The sequence below is a fragment of the Pseudonaja textilis genome, chromosome 1, assembly GCF_049901715.1.
Source record: "Pseudonaja textilis isolate UNSWEBS1 chromosome 1, rPseTex1.2, whole genome shotgun sequence".
NCBI lineage: Eukaryota > Metazoa > Chordata > Lepidosauria > Squamata > Elapidae > Pseudonaja > Pseudonaja textilis.
Window position 1 is genome coordinate 329,216,378 of NC_141990.1, and position 22,769 is coordinate 329,239,146.

General features: G+C 42.4%; 1 protein-coding gene and 1 long non-coding RNA gene across 3 annotated transcripts in view; both read right to left on the minus strand.

The window, feature by feature from the left end:
* Positions 1 to 954: 954 nt before the first annotated feature.
* The window catches only part of FZR1 (fizzy and cell division cycle 20 related 1), a 28,077-nt gene continuing 6,262 nt past the window's right edge, over positions 955 to 22,769 (minus strand). The window contains exons 4-15 of one of the 2 annotated variants that reach the window (XR_015741321.1): positions 22,539 to 22,602; positions 21,588 to 21,715; positions 19,986 to 20,068; positions 14,189 to 14,372; positions 13,782 to 13,847; positions 12,758 to 12,860; positions 10,871 to 11,055; positions 9,278 to 9,511; positions 9,114 to 9,180; positions 7,645 to 7,749; positions 6,178 to 6,270; positions 3,895 to 4,093 (exon numbers count right to left, since the gene is read on the minus strand). Coding sequence is in view for 1 of the 2 variants with exons in the window: in XM_026698936.2 (XP_026554721.1) it covers positions 4,052 to 4,093; positions 6,178 to 6,270; positions 7,645 to 7,749; positions 9,278 to 9,511; positions 10,871 to 11,055; positions 12,758 to 12,860; positions 13,782 to 13,847; positions 14,189 to 14,372; positions 19,986 to 20,068; positions 21,588 to 21,715; positions 22,539 to 22,602 (1,287 nt within the window). In the remaining variant the exon portion in view is untranslated. Of the gene's footprint in view, positions 4,094 to 6,177; positions 6,271 to 7,644; positions 7,750 to 9,113; positions 9,181 to 9,277; positions 9,512 to 10,870; positions 11,056 to 12,757; positions 12,861 to 13,781; positions 13,848 to 14,188; positions 14,373 to 19,985; positions 20,069 to 21,587; positions 21,716 to 22,538; positions 22,603 to 22,769 lie in introns of both variants that reach the window. The other variant, XM_026698936.2, reaches the window with a different exon arrangement.
* LOC148128405 (uncharacterized) lies at positions 17,386 to 19,600 on the minus strand. Its single transcript, XR_015741320.1, has 2 exons — positions 18,933 to 19,600; positions 17,386 to 17,919 (listed from the first exon to the last, which is right to left on the minus strand). It is a non-coding gene; the product is annotated as an uncharacterized LOC148128405 (long non-coding RNA).

Sequence of the window (22,769 nt, forward strand, 5' to 3'; positions counted from 1 at the left end):
ACCCCTGGGAAGATTGCTATCATGTCACCCCTAATCCTTCTCTTCATTGAAGTAGACATACCCAATTCCGTTCCTCATATATGTTTTACTCTCAAGTTCCTTAATCAGAAGTGAGGGGAAAAATTCAATGAAAACACATCCATTTCATAAATTCATTAATCACCTTAAGTTAAACCCCAAGAGACGCTCCAGTAGTACTGAATCATCTCTCTGTGAGAAATAGATTGACTTTACGTGAAAGTGGAAGTGAAAGTGACAGTGAAATTGTACTACAGGTAGCCCTTGACTTATAACCTTTCATTTAGTGACCCTTCAAAGTTGTAACAGCACCAAAAAAAACTGACTTATGAGCACTTACAAACATCGCAGCATCCCTACAGTCACATGATCAAAATTCAGGTACTTGACAACTGGCATATATATTTATGATGGTTATAGTATCCTGGGGTTATGTGATTGCCACTCACGATCTTCCCAAGGGCCAAGGTTGAGAAACACTACACTAATTGAACACTGTCCAACACGATAAAGGGAAAAAAGTGACTCTTCTCTAAATGACAAGCATGCAAATCCCAGGGTTGTTATGGATGGAATGAAATACTAGCCATCTTTTTTCTACCTTTTTATTTTTTTAATTGTGCAGCAACTTTTCCATTTACAAGTGTCCATTGTCATCATCCAAGTAGGTCATGGTTGTCCCAAAGGTGCTTTTTCAAAATTTTCAGCATTGGTCACGGTTCCTTCCTACTGGAAGAGACTGCCTTACCAGTTGTCCTTGGATTTTAGCATGCATGACTTTTGCTATCATCTGCCAGATCAATTCTGGAAAATTTAAAAACGTCCTCCTTTGTGCCATTTTGCTTATTATTAATATAAATGTACAACCCAATGAGTGCCAGTGCATTTTAATATGTAACCCCGTTTTGAAAAGTACCAGACACTTGACAAAGTAAATTATTCCATTCACAAGTCTTTAATGTCAGATACATTAACTTTACATATGAAGCTGTACACTTTTTTTTTTTTTGTACCATACCCCACACATCCTATGGCCCCTTATGTGACGCACTGCATACATAAGAATGCCACACATTCACACAAAACCGAAAACAGAATTTTCAGATACTTCTGGCCAAAAGATAATACAGAGAAATACAAATTGTGGAACCTGTATTTTTTTTTTATCCTCTTGTGTGGATTTTTGTTTTTTTCTTACACATGACTAGTCAACATGCATCATTATAAACAACTCTTGCAACCCATATGAGAACTGAGACAACACACACACACACAATACTTATTTGGAGGCAGCTGCATCCACCACAAACTCCGGCATTTGCGGCATCTGCCCCAGATAGAAAGCAAGAGTTGGGGATTCCAACCATTCTCTTCTCTAGGAACAGGATCTCAAGATGGCACGTTGTAAATGGAAGTAAACAAGAGGGTCCCTCCTTCAGGAGGTGGCAGACCACGGGCATTTTTTCCCCCTAAAAAAATTAACCGCTGGATTTGTCATGTTAGATACCACATGGAGGCAAAGCTGGTTGTTCAAACTTCAAAACAAAAGGGGGGGCCACCATGTAGACCAGGTGGACATCAAAAAAGTGACAGGGACTCGGATGGAATTGAAAGAATCTTTCTGAGAAATTACTTCACATTCTCGCCATCCAGGAGAACGCTCTCCCTTCTGTGTGGAAACAGGAGAGCTCTATTCAGCGCTTCAAGAATACTCCAGTTGGTTCTGTGACATTTGTACATAGCACATCTTGCATAGTCTAAGCAGAACATTTTCCCTCCACACCAGTATCTCCCCCCAGTCTAGTGCTATGTGACTACAAATCAGTGTAATCCTAAGCCACCTTAGTCAAAAGGGCTAAAGGATGATGGCAAACTGGAGTTCCCACATCAACAAAACACAGAGCTGGAGGAAGACCAGAACATACACACGATGCATGGAGGGCCACAGGTTGATTCCTACATGCTCACAAAGAGAACTGGACTTCTGCAAATATTCTATTAAGTGCAAAGACACCTCAAACAAGCAACAGTTTGTACAGCTGGGGTAGTTTTTCACAAAGAGGAATAAGGGCTGCTAAAATACAAAATACACTGATTTTAAAAGCAACACATAGAAATCAAGTGCTGTAGTCTTCATATCTCAGACCTTCATGGCATTTCTGACTGGGCTTCAAATAACATCATCATTCAACCAAATTAAAAATAAAAATTCACTTTGGACTGAATTACAGGACTTCATATATCCAAAAATGTTCCATTTATCTACTTCTTCCTAACACTAAACATAAACCCATCAAACCTCTGGCTCCTTCAGGTTGAATCACGAATCATCTAAACTCTTGATTCCCTCTTTGCATTCCCAATTTGGTCTCTCATTTCTCATTCTGGACAAGCCCTAAGTTGTCCAATTTTTAATATTAGGACACAAAGAAGGGAGCGCATCAGTCAAACATTCAATTCTAAGAGCCAAAATTACAAATTATCTTTTCAAATACTGTATGAACTCAACTTGTATGCTTTCCTTTTGAAAAACAACACTCCTACCCCCCACCACACCAAAACACAATCTGCCCAGCCTCAGTTTTCAAATCTCTGGAATCTCTCTACATTTGCCGCCAAGTCAAACTTAAAAGCCAACACTTCTGTCCTCTCCGCTCTCTCCTGGAAATTTGTGCTTATTTGCTTATTGGAAACTCTTCAAAATCGTTCTGACCCTACGAAATGTTCAGCATAAAAATATCACTGTGCTGTTTGAGTAACTTTTTTTTCTTCAGCCAAGGACTGTTCTTTCGTCTAAAAGATATGAATGGCCCAGGGACTGCAGGGTTATGGCTGGTGAAATGCCATCACTAAAAGAAGGTAAACTTTTAGGTTGACTCTTCTGCCTGGAAAAGGGGAGGAGGAGGAGGAGGAGGAGGAGGAGGAGTTGAGGCATCAGGTGGCTCTTATAAGCCTTGTTTTCCCATCAGCAGAAGGGAAAAAGCAGCCCTTTAGGAAACAAGAATGGCAAAACTTCCCCCACCCCCATTTTGTTCCTTAACTATTGTTCCTCCAACTATTTTTTTTTTTTAAAAAACACCTACAAATAATGGGCTAAACATTTGGCTTTGCCCGCTGCTGAGGTGTTCTAAGGGCAATAAAAAAGGATGCTGGCGCCATATGTGGCCTGCAAAATAGGGCCTTGCAGGTTCATATTAGCCTTCCCTAAGCTGAATACGTCCGAAGAGTTACACTCATCCCTGCTATCTGAGCAGTCAGCTTGGCCTCCTGTTTTTCAGGCCCTGGCCGTGCTGAGACTGACAGCCTGTTTGCACTCAACACAGCTAGAGGGCAGAAAGATTAAGGCTTAAATAAAAGTACTCTTCCCCTTTTCAGTGTGCTGCTCCCACAAACCAAGTCACCATGCGCTCAGGGATCATCCAAATGCCATTGAGCGGACATCTCCAAACTCTGTATGCCTTGGAAAATAAATCCTGCAAAGTTGTTTTTCCTTCTTCACCACTTACCACATTGGTGTTACTTCCATCAGAGCCGGCTTACTTTTTATAGATACACAAAATCCGTTTTTTTTTTAATTCATCTTCAAGGCCAGGACCTAACATGAACCCTGCTCCTCTTCCTTTTTTTAAATTTGTCCAACAGGCAGGCACACTTTGGGCATTTGCTCTCTCTCTCTCTCTCTCACTCTCACACACACACACACACACTCACACACACACTACATACAGACACACACTTCCAGATTCTCCTCTCTCTGAAGCCCTTCCGCACTTGTCCCCTGTCCTGGAGGACAAGAAAATATTTCTCCTTCTTTTTTTTGCCAGCTTCCCTTCCCTTCCCACCCACCCCTCCCCCTAAATAATGCTCAGTAGCATTCATACTCAGGTATTTAATAAGCATCTCTGAGTCCCCTCTAAACAGATTGACACCTTGCCCCCCCCCGGTTCCCACCCACCCTCTCCCAAATCCAGGCTTCTGGTCCATGCATGCCGGTTAGTGGTCTTGATCCCAAAATACAGTCTGTGGGTTGATTTTACCGTATCCTGGTGAAGAGGTTAAGAACTGATACAGACTCCTAGGAGCGAAGAGACAGAGAAGGAAGCAATTAGCATTGCATTTCTTAGAAGTGTTTTAACAGAAGATCTCTGAATGGGTTGTAATATCACCTGGAAATGTAAACATATTCTAACACTAAGAGTAAAACAAAATGAAATAAAGAATATGGAAAATCCCTTTCTCTCTCTCCCTCCCCACCCTCTCTGTCTCTCCCTCCCTCCCTCTCTCTCTCTTCTCTCTCCCTCCCTCCCTGATCCACACACATATACATGTACACTCCCATACAAAAATACCCATTCAAATTTGGAGCATTTCTACTATGGGTGACTTTTGTGCAATGACCATTTGTTCAGTGACCAAACTTATAACGCTGCTGAATGAGTGGTAGGTCATCACAACCTCCCTGCAGTCATTAGTCATTTGTGACCTTCCTTACCAGCTTAAGAGCCACATGGCGCAGTGGTTAGAATGCAGTACTGCAGGCTATTTCTGCTGATCACCAGCTGCCAGCAGTCTGGCAGTTCAAATCCCACCAAGCTCAAAGTTGACTCAGCCCACCATCCTTGTGAGGTTGGTAAAATGAGACCCATGTTGTTGGGGGCAAGAGACTGACTCTGTAAACTGCCTAGAGAGGGCTGTAAAGCACTGTGAAGCGGTATAGAAATCTAAGTGCTATTGCTATTCCCACAAGCAAAGTCAAAGCGGAAGCTGGCAGGAAGTCACAGTCATGTGAGGTCCTTGCTTAATGACCTGCACAGTTCTCACTTAATTATGGCAACCAGAACTGCTGAAACTGCCACCGTTAAGCAGCACAGTTCGTGTGGTTTTTCGAGTTATGACCAGGTCGCTTAATGACAAGTCTCTGGTCCAAATTAGCATCATCAAGCAAGGGCTACCTGTATTCCCATCATCTGACTATTACAGGCTCTTTCATGCAGGCCCAAAGAGCTATTAACACAACAACAATCTCTCTCCTAATCCAGAACAACCCAGCACTGAATTGCTAACACTGGTATCTGGAAGTCTCCAAGAAGCCAGCCAGCAAAGTACGGGAAAATCGCCCCTTGCCTATTACCAGTCCCAAATTTTAATATCCAGATGGTATCCTGGATTTGAACCTGAAGCCTCTACCTAGCCATCAGGACTAATAGTAATAGTACCCTCTCTCTCAGGACATCTGCCTGTGCCACTAGATCTGAAAGGATGGGCATGTTCCAGGTGCCTTCCCTAAATGTTGCCATAGAGTGGGAGGCAGGCAGCATGCCTTCTCAGTGGTGGCTCCCTGCCCTTTGGAACCACCCTTCCAGGGCTCCATTCTCAGAGCCTTCTGAAAAGCCTTGAAGGCCTGGCTTTTCCCACAGGTATTGGGATAGTGTAAGTCTGGAGCCAGGTAAAGTTCTTTATGGACGTGTGGGAATGCTTCAGGGCAGTGGGAATTTTTGTGTAGGATTTTATGTTTTTTTCCCCATTGTTTTTACTGTCACTTGTGAGCCACCTGAGGTTATGCTGCATAAGGTGGGCAGCTAGATACATCTTTAAAACAAACAAGGCATTGACTGCTCTGCTCCACCTTTCATGTCTTAACTCCAGAGAGGCTGCCAGTTACAATCAAAACAGAAAAACAGCTGCCCTGGGTCACAGAGAACACCTCACTCTAGGTTCCCATATGTCCCCGAAAAGTCCCTAGCACCCTTCTGACAGAGGCAACGGATGTTAAGGATGATAGTCTCCAATACAATCCACTCACTGTTATCCCTGGAAGATAAGCATGATTTCTTTATAGCCTACTTTTAAGTTCTTCTAAGACGGCCTTCAAATATGTGCAGAATACAACAGCAATGATGAGTCATGGATTTGAACTTCTGAGCTGGCACTACATTGGGATGGAATTCATTAATCCCCAGAGGTACATATCTAGCCACTTTCAGGGCAGAAGATAAAAAGATTTTTAAAGACAGACAGCAGCTCAGTTTGAGGCTGAAGCTTTGTCTTCAGTCATTCAGGTGGTCCATTTCTTGTAAGCATCATCTCATTATGTACCACTGGAACTCAGCATTAGCTTCAAAGATGATTGCTCAAGTACATGGAAAAAAAAGATTTTACCTTGGTAGAGCGAGTTTTGCTGAAAACATTCCAAAACCTCAGTGTCTCATCCCCGGCTCCTGTCACAATGGCTTCTCCATCTGGTGACATTGCCTATAAAAGAGAGTTGAGGAAAACGATTAATACTGTTTATGTGATTTATACAGCAACCCATCTCATTTACGTGTCTTTGGGTAGCTCACAACAATAATTCAATAAAAACAGGTTAAAAACAATAGAACATATAATAAGTATTCATAATCCATTTTTTAAAAAAAACCCAGAAAATCACGATCAGCAGCAGAATTCATCCTACATCAGTTCAACGCGGTCCCTATAAGAGCTCCCCACCGTTACTGGACCCACAGGCATAGTGCCAGAGCCATAGTGGCAGAGCCATAGTGGCAGAACATCTAAGTCAGAGGGGATAATGTTCCACAGAGCAGCTGCCATGGAAGAAACGGCTCTCTTTCTGGGTCTCACCAGATGAAATTCTTTTGCAGACAGGACCCATAATGTGCCTCTCACGAAGGAATGGGTAGATGTAACTGGAAGGGGTGTTCAAATAACCTGGTCTTATGTTATAGAGGACTTTGTATGTCACAACAAGCACTCTGAACTCAGAAGCATATGGGGAACCAGTGCCGCTGAACCAGAGTATAATGTTGTGCTGATGGAGGTGCACATACTGTAACTGCACATGCTGCTATATTCTTTACCACTTGCAGCTTCTGGATGCAGTTCAAGGGCAGCCCCATGAAGAGCACATGATAGTAATCCAGTCGAGAGATGACCAGGGTATGAGCAATTGTGAGCAGAGCCTCCTGGTCCAGGAATGGGCACAACTGGAACATAACAAGGAGTTGGCCACAACTGTCACCTGCTCTTCAAGCAGGACTATGAGTCCAGGAGAAGCCTAAGATTGCACAGTTTGGGGCCTCATCGAGACCCAAAAGTGGTAGGTTCTGGGAATCAGTGGACCTCAAAAATCCAATGCCATTCAGTCTTGCTAGTTGAGCCGAAGCCTAATGTTCCCATTCAGATCCATTTTCCCACTCAGACTTATTGTTCCAGATTTCAGAGGAAAGGACGCCAACATCATCACTTAATATGCAAAGGGTGGAGAGATATCTGGGTATCTCCGCTGGGTATCATAAATACAGTGATATTTCCAGTAGATGACCTCATGCAGCAGTTTTGTGTAGATATTAAATGAGAGTGGGGAGAATATAAAATCCCGAAGAACTTCACAAAGCAGGGACTGAAGACGGGGGATCCCTTGCTCCTTTCCTTAACAACATAAGACTGGAACTTGACCCCAGAGTAAGGAGGAGAACCAACACAAAGTGTTGACCTCCAGGGGCACCAGCACAAGACATTGTCAACACCAACTTCTGGAACCAGAGCAGAAGATAACATGATTGATGATATTGAAGGCAATCAAAAGGTCAAGAAGAGCAAGGATGGATGCACTAACTCCATACTCACCAAGTAAAGGACTCTGTAGGAATGCCCAGTTAGCTTTGCAACCTGAGTCAAGGACGGGTACTTCCAAACGAGGATCTGGTTCTGTGAGTATCCATGAGTGCTCACCTATAGAGAGAATATTCTTCAGGTCTTAGCTGCAAACAAAAAGCAAGCACAAAGGCCGAGGAGGGGATCCCAATTATAATTTGACTTTTGAGGGTGTTGATGGTAGCCTGTAAATGGGTTTTCCATAGAAATCCTTATCAGTTAAGAAGTATGAATTGACTCATTGTTATTCAGTTGCCAAGTTATGCCCGACTTTCTGCGACCATATGGACCGTAGCAAACCAGACACAATCACCCCCCTCACCGATCTTTCACTGTTTCCCCAAACCCATATTCACCATGCCAATGACACCATCCAACTATCTCATCCTTTGCTATCCCCTTCTCCTTTTGCTTTCAATTGTCTCAGTCAAGGAATTATTTGGTCTGCTTCATGATGGAACAGAGATCAAGAGATAGAAAACATTCCTTACAAGTTGCTGAAAGAAAAGTTTATATAAGTGGGAACTCTGAGGACCCCAAATAAAAGCAAAAAACAGTATTTTTATTCAGTTCCATTTTTAGTTCAGAATCCCTCCAATGATGTAACTTCTCCCATAAACTGATGCATTATTCACAATAGCTCTGCAAGGTAGCTGGGAATGAGGGGACAGTGCTCAAATTATCAAAGGACATAACAGAACATAGGTATGCTTTTATTAAAATGTGTAAACTCTGCCCCAAGCCTACTAACAGCAGCTAAGGGCCCCGATTGCTTTTAAAGAGAGGAACAGCCCTACTCTAGCAGGATGATTGCTATTCTAGCATCCAGCATCTTCTGCATTGATGACAGCTAAAGAAAAGAATAGAATACTTTATTTGGCCAAGTGTGATTAGACGCACAAGGAATTTGTCTCTGATGTAGAAGCTCTTAGTGTATGTGCAAAGCAATAGAATCATCACCATCATCCCAATAAGAGAGGGTAGTAAAGAAGATAATAATGGGGATATAGTAATACTACAATTATACTACATGGTTAAATATTCATACCGTGTTCCTCCCAAAGTAAGACTGTGTCTTATATTAATTTTTGCTGCAAAAGTTGCATTAGGGCTTGTTTTTTGGTTAGATCAGGAGTGTCAAACTGGCAGCCCCTGGGTCAGATGCATCACACTCAGGCTATGCCCACCCTAGCTCTGCAAAAAAAAAACATTGTGATATGTCACATGACAGCAATGTGAAATGGCGCGTTTGACACCCGTGGGCTAAATCTTATTTTCAGGGAAATAAAGTACTAAATGCATCCATCTGGCTGACAATCTTAATTGGAGTTTATTTTTGGGGTAGGTCTTACATTATGAGCATCCCGAAAAAAAAACCATGCCAGGGCTTATTTTCCAATTGGGTCTTATTTTCGGGGAAACACGGTAGACATAAAACCCACCTGAAAAGAACTATGTCTCAAAGCTTCCAAGTTCAACATGATATTCCCTGTGTCACACTGAATTCTGCTAAAAAAGAAAGAGCCAAACTGGGAATCCTTCTCCTACGCCTCAACCAAGGGAGGGAGGCTACTTTGCTGCTCCCATATCGCCCAATGGTTCTTACCAGTTCATTGGCATGCTTGGACCAAGCAAGGTTGCACACTTGTGACCCTGTGTCAATACACTGCAACGGCTGTCCAGTTAAGGTATTCCAGAAACGTATACAGCGGTCAGCAGTCCCACCTCCTGAAGCCAGGAGCCCATGCTGATGAGGGGACCAAGCAATAGCTTTGACTGCTGCGAGGTGCTCTGTATACTGCTGGACGGGGCTGAGGCTGGAATGGTTCCAGACAAGGAGCTGGAAAGGAAAGAGAGAGAGGCCCGTGAGCATCATGCTTTCAGAGCAGAGGGGCTCTATAACATTTGAGGCAAAGGCTCACACGAGTTACCGCTTGCACTCTTTGCCCCAAGACTGTGTTTTGCACGCTGGGAGGGAGGAAGAAGAGCAACTGGAAAAAGGACTTTCTTTCATCGCCCAGTTTTGATTATAGTAATCCACTGAGTTCTAGACTGTATTTTTGAATTGAAAGATCAATACCATCAATAATCAAACAGATTTTAATTGGTTTGTGGACTGAACTGTTCTATTCATTATTAGAATACAATGACATGTTTGGAATTAGGCCTCAGGCTTAAGAGAAATTGGCTATTACTACGTTTTAAATTTGAACGTTTCTATTCTTGCCTTTCTTCCAAATATTTACATATTCTGTTTATTTATTTTTTAAATTAAACCATGTACAGGTAATCCTCGTCTTATGATTGTCATTGAGCCAGGAATTATGGTCATGGCAGTCGTTAAGTGCCTCTTGATTGTGTCACCTCTTGACTGTGCCTGATTTTACAAGCTTTTTTGCAGCAGCAGTAAAGAAAACCCATTTTCACCAATGGCAGGTTTTTGTCGGAAGCTGGCAAAAATAAGCTGAAAATCATGGTCATATGATCATGGGACACTGCAAACGGCTGTAAATGTGAGCGGCTTGCGAAGCACCCAAAATATGTGTGTGTGTGTGTGTGTGTGTGTGTGTGTGTGTGTGTGTGTCAGTCAGAACCTTGAAAATGGGTTGTAAATGGCTCTGGGGAGGTCCCTCAGAACTTCAAACAGCAGCTAGGCTGAAGTGTATGTTATATTGCATCCTTCAAGAGTCATCAAAGCAATATCCAATAATAAACTAGAGATAAACATTGAAAACTGTGCATTATTTCAGAAAGGAATGGGAAAAGATAAAATTAGAATCAACACCAACCTAATACAGAAAACCACACCGTCATCAAGAGATAAAATGGAACCAGATGGATCTTGCTACTAATATAACCAGTGGTGAGAGGCTGAGGGCCAAAATGTCTCCCCACAGTCTCAGTAAGAGAACAGATCAAATTTAAAATCTTATGTGGTGCTTTAGGGAAGAACTCTTTGCCATCTCTGATTACCTTACTATGAACATACTGTTCAGACATATTTAAATTCAAATAAAAAACAGTGTCATATTGTGTCACAGTCAACTGCTCTTGTGTGCTTCCAGCATTCTCTTAATTCAAGGTTCAACCCTCTACTCTCCTACTACGGAGTATCACAGAAATGCAGCAACTATAGGTGGTGTATCTACAGCTACCCTGGATCAGCAGCGGTTAAGGCCAAGCTGGTCACCAACCGCACCTTGTTGTCATTCCCACCAGATGCCAGGAGCTGGTGATCGGTGGACCATTTCAGCCCACACACTTCCTGCCTATGGCCTTGAAGGCGCCGCTCAGACTGCAAGGGAGGTGTCCGGATGTCTCTCTGGAGGATCATCCGGTCCCGACTCCCGGAAGAGAGCTGATCTGCATTCCATGCCAGAGCACCTAGAACAGAAGAGTGTTGTGAAAATCATGAAAAACAGTGTAGTTGGGAAAAATCCTTTATGAAGAGACGTTCTTCATAGGAGGCTGGGGAAGGGCAGAGACCAGCTGGGCAGTCAGAGGAAGACCCAGGCCCATCCCCTCTCCATCCTAGGGCATGCAGGGAGGAGAGGATAAGGGAGAGACGTGAATGGTGTGGTCTACGGGGGAGGAAAGGGCCTTGATCCTCTTTATGGACTGCAGCTGTGAGAACTGGTTAAAAGGACAGACATGCATATGGATCAGTGCTGGAAACAAATCATGGAAATATCTCTATAGTCTGTTGTTCCTCTCTGAGTTTGGTGTCCTTCCCAGTGTGTGTTCCGATATCTGTGGACGTCTTCAAGCTCTTATCTTGCCTGGTTCCCTTAATTGCTTCAGTGTGGTTTGTGTTGTTTTTACTCTTATAATTTATAGGCACTTTTAGTATAAACAGCATTTCCTCCTTTTCGTAACTGCTTGTGGGGGAGTTTTTTTTGTCTCCAGTCAAGGATATTTGGAGCTTTGAAGCAAAGTGAAGGAGTAAAAGGGGCTTCACCTGTTTTCGTGACCGTGTTTATTTTGTATTCCCCATCCTGGGTCATCACACTTCCAGTGCAACATCCAGCATAGGATGCCAGATTTCACAATTTCATCTTTAACAATGAAAGAACGCTAAAAAACAGAACTGCCTTGAGACTATGAAGGAATTACAGTCTTGAAAGAAAACTGAATATCCCTGTTGTTTAAAGCTAAGAAGTGATTAAATGTTGCGTATGTCACCTCTTCTGAAGCATATTCCAATAACTGGTGCCTTGTTTATCCAGAAAGCTATTGCTCACCTATCCCAATACTTGTTTTGACTAGCAACAGCAACTCTACAGGTCTCAGGAAGGTTCCCCCCCCGCCTCCCAATTGCTGAGTGAAGAGCCCTTCTCAATTTAATTACTCGGTGTGTTTCTAGCCACTAGATTAGATAGAACATTAGCTAATTGCTCGTAGAGAATAAAACCAGATAGTTGTGCAGCACAATATATTATTTTTCTTTCGTAAAAAAAAGAATTACAGCTAACCAAAATAACACAAAATTATGAACAATCTTCTGCATGTTCAACATCCAGATTAAAAAATTATCTAAATCCTTGAAATGTTAACATCTCTCCTAAAAAGTAAAGAGCATCTACCCTGTTTATCAAATTAAAAAGCAGCTTAACAATAAAAACAGCCACAGTCAAGGCATGAGTCCCTCCACAGAAAACAGCTAAATACAAACCCTTTCAAATCCTAACCTCTCTGGAACAAAACCATTTTCACTTAGCACCTGAATATTAAGGGAGAACACATGGCAAGCACATCCAAAAACTTGCAGCAACCAGCGATGTCCCATGCCAGGTTACAATATTCTAGCTTTCCAACAGAACATGAAGTAGGATTACCAAAGATGATCTCAGTACGTGGACAGGTTCACAGACAGGAGAAGATGGCTTAGGAAGCATTCAAGTCCCAGATAATTTAACCTAGGATTATGGAAGAACGGGGCTATATCCTCCAGTGCGATGTTCTCACAATGACTAAAAGTTGTCTACAGTGCTAAGTATAATGAGAATTTATTACTGAGCAAGGAAAAATTAACATTCGAGGTGGGATAGAATGTCTCCAATAGGCAACATCACGCAGCTTTCCTTACCCACTCTGGCCGTGTGACCTTCCAACATTGAGAGCTTCTTTCCTGCTGCAGCATCCCAGATCTGTACAAAACCTTTGTGGGTCCCAACTGCCACCAAATTGCCCTAAGCAGGGGGAAAAAGATATCAAACATACGGCTGCAGGAATTATCACTCTCCTGGGAAAACACTGCTCCAAATACTGTCCCAGCTCCAGAGCAATGTTGAAGAACGTATTTCTCTCTCTCTCTCCCCCCTCTCCCTCTCCTTTCTTTCTCTCTCTTGTTAGCAACTAAACACCTAAACATTTGTTGTTATTTATTTCGCAGGCATATGTATGCAGATTCACTCACACAAAATTTCTGCAGGACGCTGAATTGCACTTTTTATGGTAAGGGGGCTTTGTATGGTTTTGCAAGATAAGTTGTGTAGGATAACGTGGTAGTGCAAATATGTAATATGTATAAGTATATGAAAGTAATAATTTTGTATCAGTACAGGCAATAACTGGATTACCTGATCTGAAATCGGCCTGTATGCTCTATGGAAGGGGCATCTTTGCAAAGTATCTCTATCAATTAATATCCTTTAACAGGCTATTTCAGAGATATAACCTAGAATCTTCTGTCTACAAAGCACTGCTGAGCTACAGCTCTGTTGCCCACATACTATAAAGGTTTAAAAGTGATCCACCTGTCTTGGTTTTAGCCCTTTAGTCCTCTTATACTGTTTCAATTTAAGGAGTTTTAATTCTAAAGCTTTCACTGCATTATCTATTTTTCTGGTCTTCTCTTTATTATATCCCCTCTTTTTATATATATAACTAACTCAAGTTGGTGAACAAACTTAATACTTGTGACTCCCCCCCCCCACAACAACCCTTTGAGGTGAATTGACTGAGAGAAAGTGACTGGCCCAAAGTCACCCAGCCAACTTTCAGGCTTAATGGAGGCCTAAAACCCATACTCTCCTGATTTCAGTATCTTAGCCATTATAGCAAACTGGCTCTCAATCTTGGTCTCAGGCCTGCAGTGATCACATACTAACCCGTTCTGACCATCCTACAGAGGTAACAGAATCGCCTTCCACAGATAGATCACATAGCCGCGTCACCTTGGGAGGAAAAAAAGTCAAGAATCAAAATCTCTGTAAAAGCACTGAAAAAAAAAGGGAATTCATACACTTGGGTTTCAGAAACCTCTTTTGTATTTTTGGCTTCAGAAAGCCAAGCAGTAGGAAAATCCTGTCCTTAACAAAAATTTCAAGCCAGGGGTTTCCAAACTCCCAGCAGCTGAAAGATACTGTTTTTTAATTTAAATGTGTTGCATGCTCAGAGCAGGAAACCCGCAAAGCTAGTCAAAAGTCAGACTTCTATAAGGAGAAAATTGACTCTCTATTGGGGGACATGTCCAAGGGCAGGAATGTAAACTCTTGTTCCAAACAACAGGCTTTACCTGGCTAGTGCAAGCACTCCAAAGGTAGACACATGTCCCAAGACCAACACTAAGGACGTTGAGGGATGACCAATCGACTAAGTTCAAGTAAAAGTCATCCTGAAGTTCTGGAGCATCCAAAACTTTGAATGGAATCTTGGATATCTTCCTTGTGGGCTTTCGAGGTGATCGAAGTAATTTTTGACTATTGAAAGGAAAAAGAAAAACAAAGTTGAGGAAAGAACTCAAGAGAAGGAATATCCGTTCCCCCCAGGTATACCCTGGTTTGGTGACCCACTTCCTACAAATATACACAAAAAATATAAAATATTTTAAAATTGCCAAAAGAATCTGGCTGTTCTACTATTTCCTGAAGTCATTTCAGGAATTCCAGACCATTTAAAGGACCACCTCTCTCCTATTTCATCCACCCAGCCCACCAGGATGGGAAGGTGGGGTATGTTGCAGATCCCGTCTATTAGGGATGTATGGTTCATGGAACCATGAAAAGGAAGTGGTGGTAGGATCTTCTCAATGGATCATCATTCCCCCAAGGTATGATTGGCCCTCCACTGTGTTGCTTTTCCGAAAGGCCCTGAAGACGTGGTTTGGTCAGTGTGCCTGGGGACCATGAATGGAGAATGGCTGATTTGATTATGTTGCTGCTACCCTGTAGGGGGAAGGTATGGGTTTTTATGTTGTGGACTTTTTAATGCCTGGAGTCACCTATGTGAGAACTGGACAGCCATGTGAATAACCATCACCGGCTATTAGTCATGATGAGTTACATTCTCCTGGCAGAACTAGAAGTAGCATGCAAGTCGGGTGATGGTATTGCCCTTCTTCCCTATTTAGGGCTTTTTCACATTTTGAGAAATGAGTGCTAGACTAATTAATTTTTGTTTAATCCAGCACTGCTCTTCTTGTGTTCTGAAAAAGATATTTCTTTTACTTTATTTCTTTCTCTCTAGGTAAACAGCTAGAGATCAAGCAGGGGCTGGTTATTCAAACGCTGGGGATGCTTTCTTTGAGAGTTGTGTACTGAGCAATGGTCGAGACCTAATGTTCTAAATTCCACACCACATTTCCTTCCTGTTCATTCACACACTGACATTGTTACATGGCTGGTTGGCTGGGGAATTCTGGGAGTTGAAGTTCACACATTTTTAAATTGATAAGGTTGAGAAACACTGCTTTGCCCTGTAAAATTCCTAGAAATAATATATTCATTGATTAATAGTCTAGGAAGTAACATTAAAAAGAGTAGATGGACTTCCGGTTTGGGTCTCTTCAGCGACAGACCGAAATCCGTGATCGTGTACAGTTTCGATCTGTGCTCGCCGCTGGAACACCCTGATCCTTTGGATTCGGGGCTGAAGCCACCCCGTAGAGGTGGTGAAGAGGGGGGAGATTGCTAGCCGAGTGGAGAGCAGCCGCGTCTCTCCTTCTTGGCTGTTCTAAACTTCCTTCCCCGAAGGCGGTTGCAGCGGTGGTCAGAAATGGCCACCTCAAAGAAGAACCCGACTGGATAAGATTGTGCAGGTGGAAAGCAAAGAGGAAAACAGGACAGACTGGGCTAAACAACAGAGAACATCTAAGCAAGGTACCCTGAATCTAAAAGTACCTAGAGGGATACTTCTGAAAGAAGATCTCTAAGTTTCATATTTGAATTTTTTGAAATGGAGATCCTGAACTATGAAAAGCAAAAGGAAAAGCTTCAAGAGCAAGAAGAAGGGCGGGACAAAGAAGAAGCCATTTTTAATGATCAAATAATGCAAAATGTGGTAATAAGGGGTAAAAGGGAGAAAGGAGTTAAAGTTTGAGGTCAAAGGGAACAGCCAAAAACATAGTCTGAAAAAGAAGTATAGAAGCAAGGAGAAGCAGAAAAGAAAACTACAGAAGGGAAAATTGGAGAGAGAAGGGTATAAAAAAGGGATGAGAAAAAGGGGGGAAAGATAGAAAGGGAAAGAACTTATGAGGGACAAAAACAGGAAATAAAGAAAAAGGGGAAACATACTAGGATTAAAGGTATTTGCTCAGCTAGAAAACATAGAGACAATGGTTAAATTAAGTTAAAAGTGAGGATTCTGCAAAGGTACAAAAGATAGTGTTGTGACAGTAGAATATTGTGATGAGTTAGAAATGAAATAAGTAAATAATCTATGAGATAAAGCTGTATTGCTTTGTAATGGTATGTTTATTTATAATTAATGAAATAATAAAGAAAAGAGGGAAACATTGCAATTGTTTCTAAAGATTGTTAAAATATTGAAAAGAAATGTGAAAGATTTATAAGGAAATTTATACCAGTTATTAGAATGAATTTGAATAATTATTTTGCTTATTAATAGCAAATAATTTACAAGATAAAACTGTATGACTATCCAATGGTATGCTTATTAACAGTTAAGTAATAATGAAGAAGGGAGGGAAACATTTCAATTGTGCTCAAAGATAGATATTGAAAAGAAACGTGAAAGATTTACAAGGTTCGTACCAGTACTAGAATGATTTTGAATAACTATTTTGTTTATTAATGTGTATGTATGTATGTATGTGTATGTATATACATATACATATACATATACATATATATACACATACACACACACACACATATATATATTAGAATTTTTCTTTTTACATTTTCAAGGGGAAGTACCAAGCAAAGTCTGAATGATGAGATCTACATGATATAAAATAGATATTAGAAATCTGAATGTTATAATTTCAGAATGCACAAATTCAGTGTTTAATGAGATTTCATATGATAATAACAATAAGATTTAAAGGTGTTGCACTTCGATTGGCAATCATGGGGGAATTTTGCTTCTTAAGAATGTTGGAAGAGAACATATGAAATTGTAAACAAGACAGAGGAAAGTATAGGTACAATGAATAAAAAGATATAGAAATTTAGGTAAAAGAAATACAACTGAATAAGCAGAAAATGAGATAACCATAAAAGAAAATTAAGAGAAGTAAAGGGAGAAATTGGAAAAAGAGTAATAAGATATGAAGTTGAATACATAAGATGAATATGCATATGAAATTGTGTCTGTATGGAAATGTGATAACCTGGAACCATGATGTACTCAAATAAGATGTTTTATTTGTTTTGTTAAAACTGAATAAAACTTTATTAAAAAAAAGAAGACTAGATCAGATTAATCAAATACACCCAGAGTTTATGTGGTTCAGATGCCTTCTGAATAGAATAGAATAAACGGACTTACCGTATATACTCGAGTATAAGTCAACCCGAATATAAGCCGAGGCACCTAATTTTACCACAAAAAACTGGGAAAACTTATTGACTCGAGTATAAGCCTAGGGTGGGAAATGCAGCAGCTACTGGTAAATTTCAAAAATAAAAATAGATACCAATAAAATTTTTCACTAGGACAGTTGAGAATAAGTTTGATGTTCACAATTTCCTCTTTGAAAGAGACCAGTAAATAGGGAACAAGAAGATGAAGAAAAAGAAGTGTGTTTTTTCACACTTTTCACACTGCAGTGAACAAAAATGGCATCATAGGAACAGGCTTATTCTCAGTCCAAAGGTTTGTTTCTGATTTCCTCCCTGATTTAAGGGAAATTTGGGGAACGATCTCACTATCATGAAAGGTTTAATTGATTCACTAACCCAAAAGAAGATGATGATGACGACAGTGGGAGGCAGGAGTCACTCTCTCCCTTGCGAGAAAAAAGCAAGAGCCGTTCTTATGCTCTCTCTCTCTCTCTCTCTCTCTCTCTCTCCCCTCTCTCCCCGGAATACAGTCAAGCCCTTTCCAGCACGCGCGATTCGCCGCCGCCGCTTTGCACCTCCACCGGGGGTTTTGCATTTGCAAGGTGCAAAGCGGCGGGGGCGGATCGCGCATGCTGGAAAGAGCTTGACTGTATTCCGGGGAGAGAGAGAGAGAGAGAGAGAGAGAGAGAGAGAGCGAGCATAAGAACGGCTTTTTCTTTTTTCTCGCAAGGGCCGGGCACTGGGGGCTTGCAAGGGAGAGAGTGACTCCTGCCTCCCACTGTCATCATCATCTTCTTTTGGGTTAGTGAATCAATTAATTTGGGAAACGATCTCACTATCATGAAAGTCAGTGTTCTCTCCCCTTGGGGCGTTTGGAAGAAAACACCCCGCGGCATATCCACGCGTGTGTAAGGGGAATCAGAAATCCCTGCGTTCAACGCCTAGCACGGCAGAAGAGAAAACGCAGCTGTGAGCAAATACTGGGAAAACCTGATTGATCAGAAGGAAGGAGGCAAAAGAGGGAGGGGTGGTGGTGGACGGAGGTCCCACTAGTATTTGTGAAACACTCGGTCGGCAGAGCTTAAAGTCAATGGCCTCGCTCCCACCCACCCGCCCACCCAAAGCCATGAAGTCCCCCAATCGCGCAGCCCAGAATCGCCCTCCCCTCAGGGGGCAGCAGACGCCCGGCGTTTCCCGAGACAAGAAGCTCTGCCGTGCAATGAAAGCACCCTGGCTCTAGGCTCGTGGGCTCAGAAAACAACGCAGCCGAGGTGACTTCGGCTCCGCTCAGCGTTCCTCAGCCCCAGCTGCTTTCAGTCCGCTCGGGAGGAGGGAGGTGGTGGCGGCGGCTTGCGTTGTTTTCTGAGCCTAGAGCTCAGGAAACAGTGCGAGCCGCCGCCACCACCTCCTCCTCCTCCAGAGCAGACTGAAAGCAGCTGGGGCTGAGGAAACGAAGCCGAGCGGAGCCGAAGCCACGCCCAGAGCTCAGAAAACAATGCGAGCCGCCGCCACCACCTCCTCCCCCTCCTCCCGAGCGGACTGAAAGCACCTGGGGCTGAGGAAACGAAGCCAAGCGGAGCCAAAGCCACCTCGGCTCACATTGTTTTCTGAGCCCACGAGCCTAGAGCCAGGGCGCTTTCATTGCACGGCGGAGCTTCTTGTCTCAGGAAACACTGGGTGGCGTGGCTGCCCCCTGAGGGGAGGGCGATTCTGGGCTGGCGATTGGGGGACTTCGTGGCTTTGGGTGGGAGTGAGGACGGACGGAGTCTGCGAAGTGGGGCTTGCCTGCCCTTGCTGGCTGCCTCTGCTTCCTTAGGGGTGGGGAAGGGGGCTCATCTGGACCAAGGGTGAGTCTCCCCCTCAGTTTCCCCTGAAGGATCTTCCATCGCTTTTGCCTTCTCCCTATGTCTTCCCTCTGTTAAAATCCCCCTCACACACACACTTATTTTCAGGCGGATAGATTTTGTGTCTGAGCATTCTCACATGACGGTGGGTCTTTCCCCCCCCCAAAAAAAAAACAGTTAAAAAAAGAAAAAACAATATATACTCATGCAAGAACTTTTCTGCTTCCGATTACCCCCATGCTTACAAGTTGCAAAGGAAACACAGAAGCAGGGAAGCGGCTGCCCAGCTCCGGAGCTCCACACCATTTTTTTTTCAGAGGGAATCTCACTCGAGTATAAGCCGAGGGTTTTTTTTTTTTTTTTCAGCACAAAAAATGTGCTGAAAAACTCAGCTTATACTCAAGTATACACGGTATATACCGCTTTACAGCCCGCTCTAACCAATTTACAAAGTCAGCATATTGCCCCCAACAGTCTGGCTCATTTTACTGAACTCGGAAGGATGGAAGGCCGAGTCAACCTTGAGCTGCTTAGAATCAAACTCTTGGAGTGAGCTGCAGTAATTCATTCTGACCACTGTGCCACTATGGCTCTTTTAATAATACCACTAGTAAGCACAACAAATTTCAATTCAACTTCCAGTTTGCAAACCACAAGGTGGCATTAGTTCCAAGATTATTATTCTGCACGGATAACCACCATCCCATTTCAAATGGTAGCCAACCTTTTGTTGCTGACAGGGGAGAGGGAGTATGGAGAGACCTCGTTGCCATCATCAGGACTGGAACGTTTTGTGGTGAGGGAATACTACATTAACAAGGAGAAAACAATTATCCCCAAATTAGCAAACTGAGTTTTCTCCCAAAGAATAAGCACTTGATTTCACAATCCATTCAGACTTCACATATTGCACTAAGCTATCATATTTATTTCATTTTGGCTTAACATGCTCTCTGAACCCCATGCATTGTGACTATTCAACAAGAACCCGGCTTAGTGCAATGTACTGTATGTATGAAGTAAGTCTTGCCTTCCTATCTGTCAAATGCTTACAGCCTGTTTATTTTTCTTTGTCTTCAGCCTTCCTTCAATAGGCAACAAGGTAAGAAACAGAGAGTGACTCAAGAATCTGCTTCAGCCACATCTTTTTCAGCTGTAATTAAGAAAAAACTCTGAAATAGCCTCCCCAGTGGCTTATCTTTGTTTGCTTTCAGACAAGCAACATGTTAGAAAAACAATAAATAACTTCACATTGTTTTATGATGTAATTCTTTTCAATTTGTTTCAAGATTTTTTGTTGCATTTTAAAGTTCTTTTTTAATTTTAATGGGAGGAGACTCAGCGCCTTAACAAAGATCAAAGATATTAGAACTATGCAAAGTATTCAAAATAACGGCTTTATAAACATGTTAGGAGTCACCAACCTTTTGGGCCTCAGGGACCACTAAATTCATAATTTTAAATCCCACAGACCGTTAATATGATCTGCCTAATGACCGGCTGGGTGGTTGTGCCTAGGTGGTCATGTGACTGAGTGGGCGGGGCCAACTTGATGTCACTCACATCGAGGGGCATCACACTGGCCTCTTCTTGCCCCTCCCCTCTCAACCACTCCTTGCCTGCTTGCCAGGGCTCCTTAGGGCCCCAGCAGGAAGCAGTTGTTGGAGCTAAGTAGCCCCCATGAGAAAGAGTTGGCAAAACAGCTGGCTCAGTTCAAATTGGATCTGACCGAGGAGGAGGCTCAGCAGAAGCATTTCACTGAAGCCTACGAGAGCACAGGCTTTCCAAGCAGAGGGAAGACCTGCAGGTGTGTAAGGCCAGGTAGTGGTGCCTGGAGGCTCAGCAGGCTGAGATGGTCAGCCAGTTCCAGGCCATGATGCAGTCCCACTGGAACAAGGCCCTCCAGCTCTTTGCCACCAGCAGCACTTCCCTCCAGCCTTTGCCCAAAGCCCTGCACCAGGAGGCTGAAGCAGACCCCAAGTCGGAATTTCTGCCCCCCTCTGACCTGCACAAAAAGACCCCGATGGGGGAGACTCTCTGCAGCAACACAAATGTTCATTGCACATATCCGACCCAGGGGCAGTAGTTTGAGGATCCCTGATTTAGCGCAATATAAAAATGCAAATAATTTTTCTGCGGACCACCAAAATTTTCTCACGGACCACCAGTGGTCCACAAACCACCAGTTGGAGACCACTGTGTTAGAGCATGTATCACAACTCTGTTTGAAGACAGCTGGCTAACTTGCTTCCTGATGTATCTTTTTAAAATGTTTTGCAAGACACAATACTTAAGACCCGATATCTGAAGACTCATTTTTCAATACCGTGAAAAGGCTCTTCTTCTCAGGCGTAGAGGGCTGCAGCCTCCTGTCCTCAGTCTGTGGATCTTGGACTTTCTCAATACCAGCTCCAAGGAGTTCATTTTTTAGCAAGGCGGAGTAGGCAAGGCCATCTGCACAAACAAAAACCTTGTCAAACAGCTTGGCCATTTCTTAAAAAAAATAGGTTAACTGGAAGCATGTAGCAACCTACAAAAAAAGCCGCGCAAAAAATATTTTTTCAAAACATTTTTTAAAAAAGAGAGAGACATTTAGAATAGAATAGAATAGAATAGAATAGAATAGAATAGAATAGAATAGAATAGAACAGAACAGAACAGAACAGAATAGAATAGAATAGAATAGAACAGAACAGGTTCACTGGCCAAGTGTGATTGGACACACAAGGAATTTTATCAAAGATATTCGTAATCAGGAGGTTGGAGACTGAATTTCAAAGTTAGCCAAATCTGTTTTATTGGCAATGTTAGTAAAATTAACAAATGGCTACTGTTATTATATTTAATTAACTTACAAACAAGGGACATAATTTTTTTAAAAAATATTATTTCCAAAAGATATTAGTAAGCAGGTGGTTAGAGACAACATTTCAAAGTTAGTTGAATCTGTCTTATTCTGAAGAGCTAATATATTTAATTACAAACATGAAAGATGAGTATAAGTAATGCTGAGATCTTATTAACATTAGTTAAGGATCCCTTATTCTTCCTTAAAACTTATATTGTTTTGGCAAAAGCTTACGCCTCTGCTAAATATCTTCCTCATGGCTATTATGTAGTGTCCTCCCCCAATGTCTATGGAGATTCTCAGTCATCCAGGTCAAGATGGCAAAGACAAACAGCAAACCAGGGTACTGCAGTCTAGCACAAACCAGCCTACCCCAATCTCTTCAGAGGGCCTAAGGCATGCAAGCAATAGGCAAGATATGGTCTCTACCTTTGCCATTGTCTGAAGTGGCATCTTTTGCTTTTCTATTTTGACTTGGAGACTTTTCATTTTCCTAAAAATGCAGATAAAACAATTAGCATGCGCCCGTTTTGAGAATTTCCAAACTTCTTTTTGCTTTCAAAAGGCAATATAATTGTTGTAAAGCTTTCTAAGCAGCCTCACTGCAGAAGATTCTGAGTCACATATCAGAGATTCTACTTTGGCCACTTGCCAAATTTG